This window comes from Dipodomys ordii, unplaced genomic scaffold, assembly GCF_000151885.1.
Source record: "Dipodomys ordii isolate 6190 unplaced genomic scaffold, Dord_2.0 Scaffold35, whole genome shotgun sequence".
Classification (NCBI taxonomy): Eukaryota; Metazoa; Chordata; class Mammalia; order Rodentia; family Heteromyidae; genus Dipodomys; species Dipodomys ordii.
Genome location: NW_012267251.1, coordinates 7559089 through 7571986, shown reverse-complemented (window position 1 = coordinate 7571986; position 12898 = coordinate 7559089). Strand labels below are relative to the sequence as shown.

The following is a 12898-nucleotide window of genomic DNA, read 5'->3' as shown; positions in this document are numbered from 1 at the left end:
CCTCCTCCTCCTCCTCCTCCTCCTCCTCCTCCGGCTTGAACTCAGGGTCTAGCCACAGCCCCTTAGCTTTTTCACTCTAGGTAGGCACTCCACTTGTGGCTTTTTGCGAGTTAATTGGAGATAGAGTGTCTTGGATTTTTCTGCCCAGGCTGGCCTTGATCCACGATCCTCAGATCTCAGCCTCTTGAGCAGCTAGGATTACAGGTGCCAGCCATCAACGCGCCTGCCCAGCTTGGGTTGTTTTCGCTTTTGTTAGCTGCACTTCCTTCAGAATGTTATTAACTCCTCTGAGCCTCAGGTTCCTCAAATGCAGAGTGGCTTGAGTGTAAAGATTAATATCCACATTGTTTTAATACACCCAGGACAGTGTCTAGCGTTATTGCCAGCACTTACATGTTAGTCCCTCCTGCCCTGTTCTGACAGGACCCTCATTTATTATGGGTTTCAGCTGCTGCACCTGCTGAGGTCCCTTCTGGGGACTGACCTTCTGCCCTTCCTTCCCTTTCATTTCTGGCTATTTCCTCATCTTCAAGGCCAGCAGTAATCTTGGCTTCTTGGAGATAAAATTCCTGCCCTGGGGTGTGTGTGTGTGTGTGTGTGTGTGTTTTGTGAGGTGTCAGGAGTTGAAGGCAGCTCCGTGATCTCTGAGTGGCAGGGGCAGTGACCATGTCACCTCGGGTGAGCGCTGGGGTCTTGGTGTCAAACTTGGGAATTACTCAGGGATAGCTGGGCCCTGTCTTCTCCAGGCTGGCCCTGCCAGGGAAGTGAGTTGCTTGCGAGGAGCCCAGGCTCAGGCTGATGGGACACCATAAAAGGCCCCACGGGAGGGGGCTGGGAAGGTGGCTCAGTGGTAGAGCGCTTGCCTTGCATGCTTGAGGTCCTGGGTTCGATTCCTCAGCACCACATAAGCAGACAAAAAAAAGCCGGAAGTGGCATTGTGGCTCAAGTGGTAGAGCACTAGCACTAGCCTTGAGCTGAAGAGCTGAGGGATAGCACCTGGGCCCAGAGTTCAGGCCCACGACCGGACCCAAAAAACAAAAGGCCCCACGGGAGGACAAATAAATATGTGGGTCCTCTGAAGCTGTGTGTGGGAGCTGGGCTGCTCGGGTCAGAGAATCCCAGAGACGGCAGCCGCCCCTGCTGTACGCATGCTCAGAGAAAGGAGCTTTTGATGTGCGGGCCACTTTCTTCATACACGGACTCTCTCTTCCGAGTGCAAGAGCTGTCTCCAAACTAGATATAGAGAGAGCTTTCAGATGTGGTCTCGGATGAAAGCCAGCAGAAGATGGCGTTTCTGTCTGAATGAAGACAGCTGAGGAGAGATGGGACACCAGGCCCTGGCTCATGAGAGACCATCAGTTTGTGAGTAGTGAATGAATGAGTAACGAAGGGAGGATCTACTGACAAATATTAAAGAGCTCACAGGGATCCAGTGGAGGTCCAGGGAAATCCTTCTACGCTCTGTGGTACCGTGCTACAGGTGGGGCTCCGCAGTGGAGCTCCTGTCTATTAAGCAGAAGGCCCTGAGTTCATTGCCTGAGTTTTATCGCCAAGGTCGGGGAAGCCTCAGGCTGGGCCCTTCTCCATCTGCACCAGGTGAGAGAAAGGTGTGGATTATCATCAAGCATAGCTGCGCTGCACCGATAATCCTAACTACTCAGAGGCTGAGATCTGAGGATCACAGTTCAAAGCCAGCCTGGGCACTTAAGTCTTGAGATGTGGTCAGTCCCAGGGAGGAAGAGACCAACATTTGTTAGTTGGCATCTCTGTCCAGCTCCCCTGAAGGCCTATTTATGGCTACCCTCTTATACACCCAGTTCCCCTCCCCCTTCCCCGCGGGCTCTGTACTGCACCCCTCTCCTCAGCATCTTCACCACTGGCTCCACCATCGGGCTCCACTGCCTCTCTCTTTCTCTTGAGCCAGGTGTGTCCGAGAGGCCTCCTCTAGCTCACTCACCTGTCCCATTGCGCTCATGACACCTGGTGGATGTGCTTTTCTCCAGGGCAGTTTCCTTGCTCACTACCTCCTCTCTCCTTCATACCATGCTCCAGGGAGACCTGGCGGTCTCTTTGTCTTCTGTGTTCTGGCTCCTACTATCTGCCTGGTCACAAGATGCTCAAAAAATTAGTGAAGATTGTCTCTATTGATGTGATACAATGTGAGGGGGAAAAAAAATCAGAGTCCTTGTGTGTTTCATCTGCCTCGTTTTAGTAACAAAAACTGAGGAAGAGAAAAGGAAGTGATAACCAGGTGGAATTGCAGCACTCGGAAGTTTAGAAGGGAGGATTAAGAGTTTGAGGCCAGCTTGAGCTACAGTCTCCCCCTTCTACCACCCACAGCAGCAGGAGCATCGGTAACAACACAGGGAAAAATGACTTGTCCCAGGACTGGGGGACCAGAACCACACTGCTGTCCCTGCCTTCAAAGACAGTGAGGGATTTCTCCTCCAGGAGGCCTGTAGTTGCATTTTTAGGTGTATTCAGTGTTTAAAATGGGTGCATTTCCATGATTTTTGTTTTCTCAGAAAACAAACTCTTCCCTAAATCAAGGAATGGCTACCCTGTGATACCCTTCAGGAGAAGAGAAGCTTTAAATGAAGACAGGCAAGAGTTGGGCAGCTGCTCTGGATGGGAACATGGAGACTGTTTTTTTTTTTTGAGTCTTCTGATTTGAGTCCCAGATCACTGAGGTTATTGGAGAGAGGTTCTGGGGAAGGCTCATTCTAGCTGACCTTCTCAGCCTGCTGGCCCCCCCTCCCCGTTCACAGACTCCGGCCTCTTGGGGTGATGCCCAGCCCATTTTATTGTATTTTAATTTTAATTTTATTTTTGCCAGTTTGTCTCCCACCGCCATTACCCCTACTGAAGTCCTGTTTGCCCAGAGGTCTGCTCCAGGTTCAGTGTTTGCTGTGAGCCGGTCCTGGTAATCTGCCCCAGAGGAATCATTGTTCCTCTGCAGAGCCATTTCTGAGTTTTGCTTGGCCGAGTTGCTGGACCTACCTCTGGACCACCAGATTGTAGGTTATCGTTAGAGACCCTGTTATATTGTTTTGTGACCGTGTCAGTTGCACGGTCAGCATAGCCCATTGTAATTGCAAGCGTTCATTTGCTCTTGGTTTGATGGCAGGGTGGGTGGAGGGATGGAAGGGAAGATGGGCTGATGGGAAGGTGAGTGTGCACGTGGCAGTGCAGGTGCATAAGGGTGAGAGACGTTGGTGGGTAACGGGATGGATGGGTATTTGGATTGACAGGTGGCTGGTTGGATAGATGAGGGATTCAAGGAGGTTGGTTGGCTGGCTTTGAGAGCGCCTGGCTGGCCCCAGGAGTATAAGAAAGGTCTCTGGGTGGCAGGGATCAAATGCTCCTCTGGACAAGCCAAAGTTCTAACAGTGAGAGAAGTCACCTTTAGGTGAAGGTGTGTGTTGGATTTCTCTAGGCATAACTGGTCTTGTTTGTAAGTCTTAACTTCCGCCCCTGCCACCAAAGGCAAAGCATTTTTATGGGGAATTGAGTCACTCTGAGGACATACTTCTGTTATTGTCCATCAGTGGATATGATCTAAGAATCTCAGGACTGAAAAGAGAAAGGGATTTGTCAAGTTTACCTGCTTTTCTTCAGGCAGGACCATACCTACCTTTCCACATTCCTCGCCACCCCACAGAGGGAGAGGGCCTCTCCTCACCTGGAGCCCAGACTGAAGTCCAACACAATAGGTCTTGTCTGGGGGTGATTTTGACCCTCAGGGGATTTGGGAGAATGTTAAAAAACAGTTTTTGGTTGTCACAACTGAGAGTTGTGGCTGACATCGAATAGGGACAAACCAGTATAGCTTCTACGCATAAAGTTATCTGACTGGAATGTCAATGTGTTCAGGAGAAAGCTTGACTTACCTCAGATCTATTTAGCTTTTGTAGAACATAATACATATATAATATGAACCATATCGCTAATATAATTTATTTTCTAGTAGTCAATATGAAAAGTAAAAGAAGCAAAAAGAATTTTAACCAAAGACTTCAGTTGACTGGGTACAGGTCATTGTAATCCTACCTACTCAGGACACTGAGATCCAAAGGATCACGGGTTGAAGCCAGTACAGTTCAGGAGACCCAGTTTCAATAGAAAAAGCTGGATGTGGCGGTCGGTATGCACCTGTCATCCCAGCTATGGTGGGAAGGGTAAATGGAGGATCATGGTTCTTCTGCTCAGCCCTGGTTAAGAAACAAGATGCTTATCTCAAAGAATAGACATGTGAAAAAGGGCTCACATGGTAGAGGGCCTGCCAAGCCAGTGCAAAGCCCTAAGTTTAAAACCCCAGTGCCGCCCCAAACAAAAAGATCCCCAAACCTTATGCCCCGATGTATCCAAAAGGTCATTTGCACACGTAATATCTACCATTTGAGAATGGTCTTGGTATGACACCTGTGTGGGCCTTGACCTCCTGGGCTCATGTGATCTTCCTGCTTCAGCCTCCCAAGTAGTTGGAATGGGAGACAATCATAGTTCAGCCACACAATTCTTTTATTATTTTCCCCGCCTTTGGTGCAAGTCCTGGGGCTTGAACTCAAGGCCTGGGCACTGTCTCTGAGCTTTTTTTATTCAAGGCTAGTGCTCTACCACCTGAGCCACAGCTCTACTTCTCAGATTTTTTTTCCTTTTGGTGGTTAATTAGAGATGAAAGTCTGATGGAATTTCCTGCCCTGGCTGACTTTGAACCGAGATCCTCAGATCTCAGCCTCCCGAGTAGCTAGGATTACAGGCATGGGCCACCGGTGTCCGGCTCAGCTAAGCCTTTATGTCTTGGTTTTCATCCTGGGTCTTTGAAATCCAGTGTGTATTTTACTTACACCACCTCTCAGTTTAGATGGTAGAGGTGGAGCATTGCTCACATACCTACAGGGCGGTGTGTCTTCTCCCAGCCTGTGGAAGGGAGGCCATGTTGATTCTTACCTCCTCTCCCCCAGCCTGGCCCGGCAGCGGACTCTGGAAGATGAGGAGGAGCAGGAGCGGGAACGCAGGCGGCGGCACCGCAACCTGAGTTCTACCACGGACGATGAATCTTCTGGGCTCACCCAGAATGGAGAGCGGCGGGCTACAGAGAGGTAGTCGGCCTGGGGAGGGGCCCTGGGTATCATTTCCCCATCCTGGGTGACGGAGATGGACGCAGCCGGCCCCCGCTAGGTGACGAGCAGAGCGGCTGGCTTGCCACGTGTGAGTGAGGCGCAGGTGTGTGATGTTATCATCAGTGCCTCACTGTTTCCCAGCGCGGCTGGGCTTCCCGCTCTCCTCACACTGACCGTGTGATTGTTGGTTGAGACATTTGTGAGCTCATGCTCGGCTGGAGATTTTATGGACGTCACTCACTCAGTCTCACTCAGTCCTTATAGCAATCTTGAGAGACAGGTATTATTTTTACAGTTGTAGAAACTGGGTCAAAGGGTACTTAGGTGACTCACTGAGATCATATAACTAGACACTAACATCCAGTTTTGTCCGGGTCTATAACTACTCTTTCCATTAAACTCAGCCTTGGCTCTGTAGCCCAGCCCTCACTCTGTGTGTGTGTGTGTGTGTGTGTACACGTACTGGGGCTTGAACTCAGTTTGGGTATTGTCTCTGAGCTTCTTTTGTTCAAGGCTAGCACTCTACCACTCCATTTTTGGTGGTGAATTGGAAGTAAGCTTTTTGGTAGTTATTTGGAGGTAAGAATCTCACAGACTTTCCTGCCCTGGCTGACTTCAAACCGGGATCCTCAAGTCGCAGCCTCTGGAGTAGCTAGGATTACTAGGATTACAGATGTGAGCCACTGGTGCCTGGCAATTATCTGCTTCTGAGGGCAGGAATGGGCGGTGGGTGGTGTGGCAGTGTGCTATCTAGATTTTGGGTCATGAGGAAAAGGAAGAGAAAGGCCCAGAACTGTCTGAGTACTGCAATGTGGCAGGACTGTGCCCTTTATTTGACCAGTCTCTGTACAAGCCTAGTTTGCAGATCTGAAAACTGAGGCTCACACTGGAAGTAAACTTGACTGAATTCACACAGGGAGCAGGGTAGTCAAAGGAAAAGAATCTCCTTTTCTCTTCTGTACTGACACATTTTGGGCAGTTAATTAGAAATAAGAGTCTCATGGACTTTCCTGCTGGGGCCAGCTTTGAATCACGATTCTCAGATCTCAGCCTCTTGTGTAGTGAGCATTACAGGCTTGGCCAAGAATCTTTTTCAGATGGAAACCAAGCCCAGTAGGTCTGGGCCATTCCCTGATTTGGTCTTGTTCCCTTTCACTTCCCAGAGAAGGGGGACCAGGTTATGTGTTTGGGGATGACCCTAACCTGTGTCTGCCAAGCAAAGGACAAGAGTGTGGGGGCAGAACTTCAGAATACTTGAAGTTCACCACCCAGCCCCTGACAAGGAGCTGCCAGCGACCTCAGACAGATCTTGAACACTCTGCTCTCCATCTTAGCTCTTAGGGACTTGGACTGTGTTACTCTTTTTCTGACAACACCCCCCCCCCAACCCCCTTGGGCCAAAGCATGTGGAGAAAAGTTGTTCCATCAGTTTTGGCTGATGATGTCTGAATGTAGCTGATTGGACCTTACAGGGATTTGTATCCTTTTTAAAAGCATGGAGTGCTTGGGCAAACGATACCTTGTATATATAGCCGAGAAACGTGAGCCTTCTTTAGGTGGTAGGGGGAGGGGAAGAAGGCCAGGGCCTGGCTTCTTTGACCTGTGCTTATTGGTTTGGGGCCCGGTTACACCCCTGGTCCCCGTTATGTCTGAAATCCTCTGACTCAATCTCTCACCCTGTTTTCTAACTCAGGCTGCCCAGTGTAGAGGAAGCAGAGGTGCCCAAGCCAGCATCTCCAGCTTTCCAAGAAGAGGTGGAGGACATCCAGACCATCCTCAGAACGCGACAGGAGCGGAGGCAGAGGCGGCAAGCTGTGGAGGCTGCGCAGGCCCCCATCCAAGAGAGGCCCGAGGCAGAGGAGGGGCAGGAGAGCGCAGGCCCCGAGCAGCCACAGCAGCGCCCCCTTGTGCCCAAGAGGGACTTGGAGTCCTTGCCTCGCCGGAGACTGAACCGGGAGCGCCTGGGCCCTTGGGCCCGGGAGGAGGAGGAGTGTGCAGAAAGCCAGGAGCCAGAAGCAGGGAAGAAGGAGCTCCTGGAGAAGAGTTCGGTCTCTGAGAGATCCCCTGTGCCAGAGAAGCCAGCATCGCCTGCCACGAGACTGGCCGCAGAGAAAGCCTGTGTTTCCAAGAAGGGGGTGGCCGCGGAGAAAGGGTCCCCGGATGAGGGGTTGGCAGCCTTGGCAAAGACAGGTGGCCAGGAGAAGTTGGTTCCAGAAAAAACAAGTGTCTCAGAGAAGTCATTGATCTCCGGGAAGACATCTGTGTCCCAGAAGATAGAAGTATCAGAGAAAAGATCCAGCCTGGAGAAGAAGCCACCTGAAGAAAGAGCGGGCATCTCCGAGAAGACACCAGAGAGGAGGCTAGTGTCTGAGAAGGCGTCCATCTTTGAGAAGGGGTCAGTCTCAGAGACAAAGGCAGCTCCAAACAGGGCAGTCATCACAGAGCAGCCCCAGCCTCCCCCAAGAAGCCAGGCCACCACCAAGGAGCCCAGAGGAAGAGCTCTCCCTGGGCCGAGCCCTCCTTCCTCTGCAAAGCCAGAGCCTCCGACTGCTGCTTCCCGCCTCCCACCTATCACACTCCAGGTTGGCCGTGCTCCTGTCCCTGCCCCTTCCCCGCCTCTGGGATCACCGCCTCACCCTGTCCGGTGGCCTCCTGTTCCCTTGCTATGTCCTGTTCTCTCAGGCTGGCCTTGGTGGTTTCTTCTGTCTGCTGTCCCCAGCCATTGTCAGAATAGGGTGTCCGAGACCGAGGCAGGGTTTTGGAGCTGAAAGGAGTAGGTCCACCCATACTGTATCCCCAACTGGGACCTGGACTCCAGGACCATAGCAGCCTTGTGGAAGGCCTCGGATCCTTCCAGAAACTTTCCTACAAAGCTCCGGCTGGCCCCGTGGGACTAGGCCAGCTGCCCCATAGCAGACACAGGAGAGTGACGCAGGGCTGTTTCCTTGTCCCCCACTTTCTTCAGTGCTTGCTTGGGAAGGCCAGGCCACATGGCAGCTTGGGCCAGGGGGCTGCTTGGGCCTGGGCGGTCACTAGACTGTTCTCCAGGAAGGTCAGTTCTTGTGTGACACATCCCCTGCTCCATTCAGGTGAAAATCCCCAGCAAGGAGGATGAGGCAGACACATCTTCACCCACCCAGATCACCTACAGCAGCTCCCTCAAGCGCTCTAGCCCCAGGACCATCTCTTTTCGGGTGAGAACCAGGGATCCCTTCCTTGTCTCCAAGTCACTGGAGAGCAGGCCCAGGAATACAGCCACCATTAAGCGTTAGGAGCCTTGGGTTATTCTAAAGACAGATCCTTTATATAGAGAGGGGCTTTTCATTCCCATGGGTGGCCCAAACCAGGCCCGGTCTTACTCAATAAAACAGAGTAGGTCAATGACTTAGAAGGTGGGCGAGAATACATATGAGCAGCCCCACCTAGTGGAAGCAATCAGAACTGCAGGAATATGCCCCCATTTGGCTAGGCTGTGGGAGCTAGAATCAGCCTGCCTTTATGAGTCCCTCTCCTCAACCCAGTAGGCACCAGTAAGGTGGAGAGCAGCAGGGTGGTCCTAGTGCCCTCTGCCTGGCCCTGCCCCATAGTATAATTGAGGAGCATAGGGAGCTCATCCAGCCTTTGGATCACCTACTCATTCATCACTTGACTCTGACTTGTACTAATATGTGCCAGGGCCTGGGGAGGAGCTGAGGCCTGAGGCTGGCTAGTGCCCATGGGTTTTTGGTCAGTGGGGAAGCAGGGAGAAAGTAATTCAAGTGGTAACAGGTTCCCTAGCAAGTTTGGTGGGGGCCTAGGAAAGGCCTTGGGACCCAGACTGGAATGTGGAGGCAAAGGCTTTCCTGAGGAGATGAGGGCCGCTAATGAAGGCTGATTTCTTTGGTGATAGTAGCGGGAAGTTGTGAAGGGGGAGAAAACATACTGAGAACTGTGCCCCTCATGGAGAGGAGCTATGGAATTTCCTGGAACTCCTAACTCACCAACACCCTGCTTCTCATTTCAGATGAGCCCTAGAAAAGACAACTCGGAAGCAACCTTAACTCGCAGGTGGGAGGCCTAGAACTTTTGGCACTGTCTTGTCTGATCTCTCTTTTTTGTTTGGTGGTATGGGGCTCACACTCAGGGCCTTGTGCTTGCTAGGTGGGTGCTCTACCACTTGAGCCATACCCCCAGCTCTTTTTGCTTTAGTTATATTTTAGGTAGGGGCTTACATCTTTGTCTTTGACTGTGATCCTCATATTTACACTTCCTGTATAGTTGTGAGAGCAGGTATGCAACACCAGGCCTAACTTTCATTGGTTAAGATGGGGTCTGTGATGCGGTGGTGGGCATGTTCTCTTTGCTGAGTTGGTGGGTCTGGCTGCCGGGCCTTAGCTCCCAGAGGGGCAGTGTCTCATCCAGTTTGTCTCCTCCTGTCTTCCCATCCCGCAGTGCCAGTGTGAGGCTACCAGCCAGCACAGTTAAGCTAGGCGAGAAGCTGGAGCGATACCACACGGCCATACAGGTGGGGGCTCTTCCGGAGGGGCGGGGTCCCTTGCCTCAGGGGCTGGTATGACCCAGGGACCTCATGCTCCCGGCTCAGCAGTTGGCGTTTCTGTTTCCAGCGATCAGAGTCCGTCAGGTCATCGGGCTCCTCCCGCGCCGAGGTCTTTGTGACTCCTGCAGGAGTAGCCAGCAAGCGCCACATCTTTGAGAAGGAGTTGGCAGGGGGCCAGAGCCGGGTAGAGCCAGCCTCCAGCCGGAAGGTGAGGGGCAAAGCCCACCTGGGGCTCTCTAAGCGGATGAGTTCTGACGTATCCAGAATGTGAGCCTCAGCCTGGGCAGTGCTAGAAACTATTTTCACACATAAGCATTGGCAGAGCGTGGCCTTAGCATTGGTGTCCCTGAGCCCGGCTCCTTCTAGCTGGGCGCATTGCTCCCTGTCGAGGGCGCATGGCCTGCGCTGGGGGAGGGGAGAAAGGGGTTCTGTTCCCGTGCCGGGGGCCTTGGAGAAAGCCTTCCTCTTCCCAAACCCTGAGATGGCGCCTTTCTTTCTAGGAGAACTTGAGGCTGTCTGGGGTGGTGACATCAAGGCTCAACCTGTGGATCAGCAGGACCCAGGAGTCTGGAGAGCAGGACCCCCAGGTACCCTGTCCCCATGGTGGTGCGATGATGCGGTCAGGAGGGACAACCCTCAAGTGGGGGGTCGTTTCAGAAGTGGGGATGGTGGAGAGGAAAGGTGGCCACAGATTGCCTGTAGCAGAGAAGAGGCCCGGGGTCCTTTTACCCTCCAGGAAGAGGGAGGGCACTCTGAGCAGGGGTGAGCCTGGGAGTTCAAACTTCTCCTTAGCATTTCTGATCTCCCTCATAATGCCCCCACTTCAGGAGGTACGGAAAGAACTGGCAGCTACCAAGAGGACTCAGTGGGGGAAGAAATCGGATTCTTCCTTGGATGCTGAGGTGAGTAAGGTGTGGGCCCAGGATTATGGGGCACACTGAGAGACCTGCCCCACTAAATAGTCACTTGTGTCTATACACTTACTGGCCTGCCATTGTATAGTCTAGGTTCCCAGAATCCCCCAGTCCCTGCATGTTTGACTGTGATGATTCTCTCATGGGCATATGGATAGCCTGCTGGCTTTGTTGAGACATCGCACCCCTATCTAAAAATTTTTTTTTCTGGTCCTGGGGCTTAAACTCAGGGCCTGGGCGCTGTCCCTGAGACTCTTCATGCTCAAGGCTAGTGCTCTACCGCTTCTGACTTTTTCTGAGTAGTTTATTGGAGATAAGAGTCTCTCAGACTTTTCTGCTTGGGCTGTCTTTGAACCATGATCCTCAGACCCCAGCCTCCTGAGTAGTTAGGATGACAGGTATGAGCCACTGGTGCCTGGTTCATAGCACCTCTCTTAAACCAGCAGATTTGGTTCTCCCACGCACTGTGGGTATAAGGCTTGGGCAAAGGGATGCTTCCTGCTCAAAGATTCCCTTTTCCTTCCAGCCTAGGAACCCACTTCATTTGTTCTAATTGACCTCAACAGGTGTGACAAGCCTGCAAGACAGAACGTCCCGGCCCTCTCTTACCCCGGCCCCCTCTCGTCCAGGCCCTCTCTGGGATGCTGGGCCCCTGCCTTCGAAGCAGCACCCTCGTCTCTCACTGCCTCCAGTCCTATTTGCCTCTGGACCTCTGGCTGTGGCTCCTGAGAACCAGGAACATGAGTGACAACTCAGCCTCCTCTTTCGCCCACCTCCTTCCCAGCCTTGGCACTTTCCTGTCCTGTGGAAAGCACAGCAAGTCCTGGTCCCACTGGCAGCCAGGATCTGGCACTAGGTCGCTGGAGGGAGTCTTGGTGGCTTCCTCAAAGATGACTCCTTCCGGGTCAGGGTGGGACCATCTCTCAAGGACTCCCAAGGTCATCTGTCTCATCTGCTCTTGGCTGGTACTCTGTGTGCTCATGATGTCGCCTTACCAAGACCTGGACCTTGGGACCTGGTTCCAGCCTGCCAAGGCCCTCCGACCACATTGGGAAGGAATTGCCAGGCCTGGTCCATTGCTCCGTCTTCCTGCTTTGTGTCCCTTCCCTTCCCTGGCCTGCTGCGTTGTCCGTCCAGGAGCTCGGTGGCTTTTTATGGAGTCACTTAGCCTCCCTCCCCTTGCTCAGAAAACCCTGTTCTCAGGAAGAATCTGTTAAAAATTCATTTTCTCAGGCACAAATGATGACGATTCTTTCAAGTGAAGTGAATTCCTTCCTAGGGGTTTTGCTTTCCAAGGGAACCAGCTGCAGAGAGGGAGGAGGGTGGTTTTGGCTGGGGTGGGACAAGGATCATTTTCTACCCCCCCACCCCCAAATGTTAAGGTGCCAGGGTTTTATACTCAGTGCATGGTGACTCGGGAGGCTAGAATCGCCGTGTACCGGGGCATGCCGTCTTCCCTTCAGCCTCTCCCCAGCTCATTTCCTCAACCCCATGGCCCATGTGGGCTTGGGGGATACCGAACCATCTGAAATACAGGGATGACCAGACTGAGCAAGGTCTTCTAGTATCTTCCAGATGTTTCCAGGATGTAACGGGAAAAATACCTTCTTTCATAGTTAGAGCTCTTACTCCCAGGTGACTGCTCAGATTTCATCCAGAACCAACAGTGGGTGGGAGCAGGTAAGGACTCTGTCTGCGCCCCGCTTGCCCAGCTGTAGAAGCTCCAGAGCTTCTTGGAACAGGGCTCATAAGGGCAGCAACACGCTCCAGTTCCCCATGCTTGACCCAGGCTTGACAATCCCAGGTGAAGGCTCCTCTTTTGGGTCCCATGTGTGTCAGCCTCCCAGTGCCCTGTGCTGTCCCACATCTGCCAATGAGCCCCCATAAACTGCCTCCTACCGGCCTGAGTCAGCGGAGTGGGCCCTGGGGCTGCCTGGCCCCTCTTCTCGGGTTGCAGCTTTGGCAAAAGCCCAGTGCTATGGTTGCAGGTTGATTGGAAGCTGGGCAGGATAGAGGGGTGCTCTGTGCCACCTGGAGACTCAGGAGACCCCGGTGCCGGTCCCCAAGTCTGCTGGGGACTTAGATATAAGCCTGCGACATTTCCTTTCTCTGACCTTCAGGGTTCAAGCAAGTGACCTTCAAGAGCGCAGAGTGCTCTGGGCTCTGAGCTTTGTGAAGTGTCTGGCAGTGGAACTTGGCCAGCCATCAAAACGATGGTGTCAGACTTTTCTTAGGAACGGAGGCTCCCAAAAGCTCTCCCCGGGCAGTGGAAGGGCTGTTGCCTCAATGTGGTGGCATTTGTGGGGTGCACACTGAGGACAGGC

The 12898-nt window shown here is 52.7% G+C and overlaps 1 protein-coding gene across 1 annotated transcript in view; it reads left to right on the top strand.

Moving 5' to 3' along the window:
* The window catches only part of Lad1 (ladinin 1), a 15502-nt gene extending 3701 nt beyond the window's left edge, over positions 1-11801 (top strand). The window contains exons 2-10 of the mRNA XM_013017540.1: positions 4965-5102; positions 6817-7705; positions 8213-8317; positions 9127-9170; positions 9555-9627; positions 9728-9868; positions 10161-10247; positions 10488-10562; positions 11141-11801. Of these exons, the coding sequence (XP_012872994.1) occupies positions 4965-5102; positions 6817-7705; positions 8213-8317; positions 9127-9170; positions 9555-9627; positions 9728-9868; positions 10161-10247; positions 10488-10562; positions 11141-11146 (1558 nt within the window). The 3' untranslated portion in view covers positions 11147-11801. The remainder of the gene's footprint in view (positions 1-4964; positions 5103-6816; positions 7706-8212; positions 8318-9126; positions 9171-9554; positions 9628-9727; positions 9869-10160; positions 10248-10487; positions 10563-11140) is intronic.
* Positions 11802-12898: the final 1097 nt, after the last annotated feature.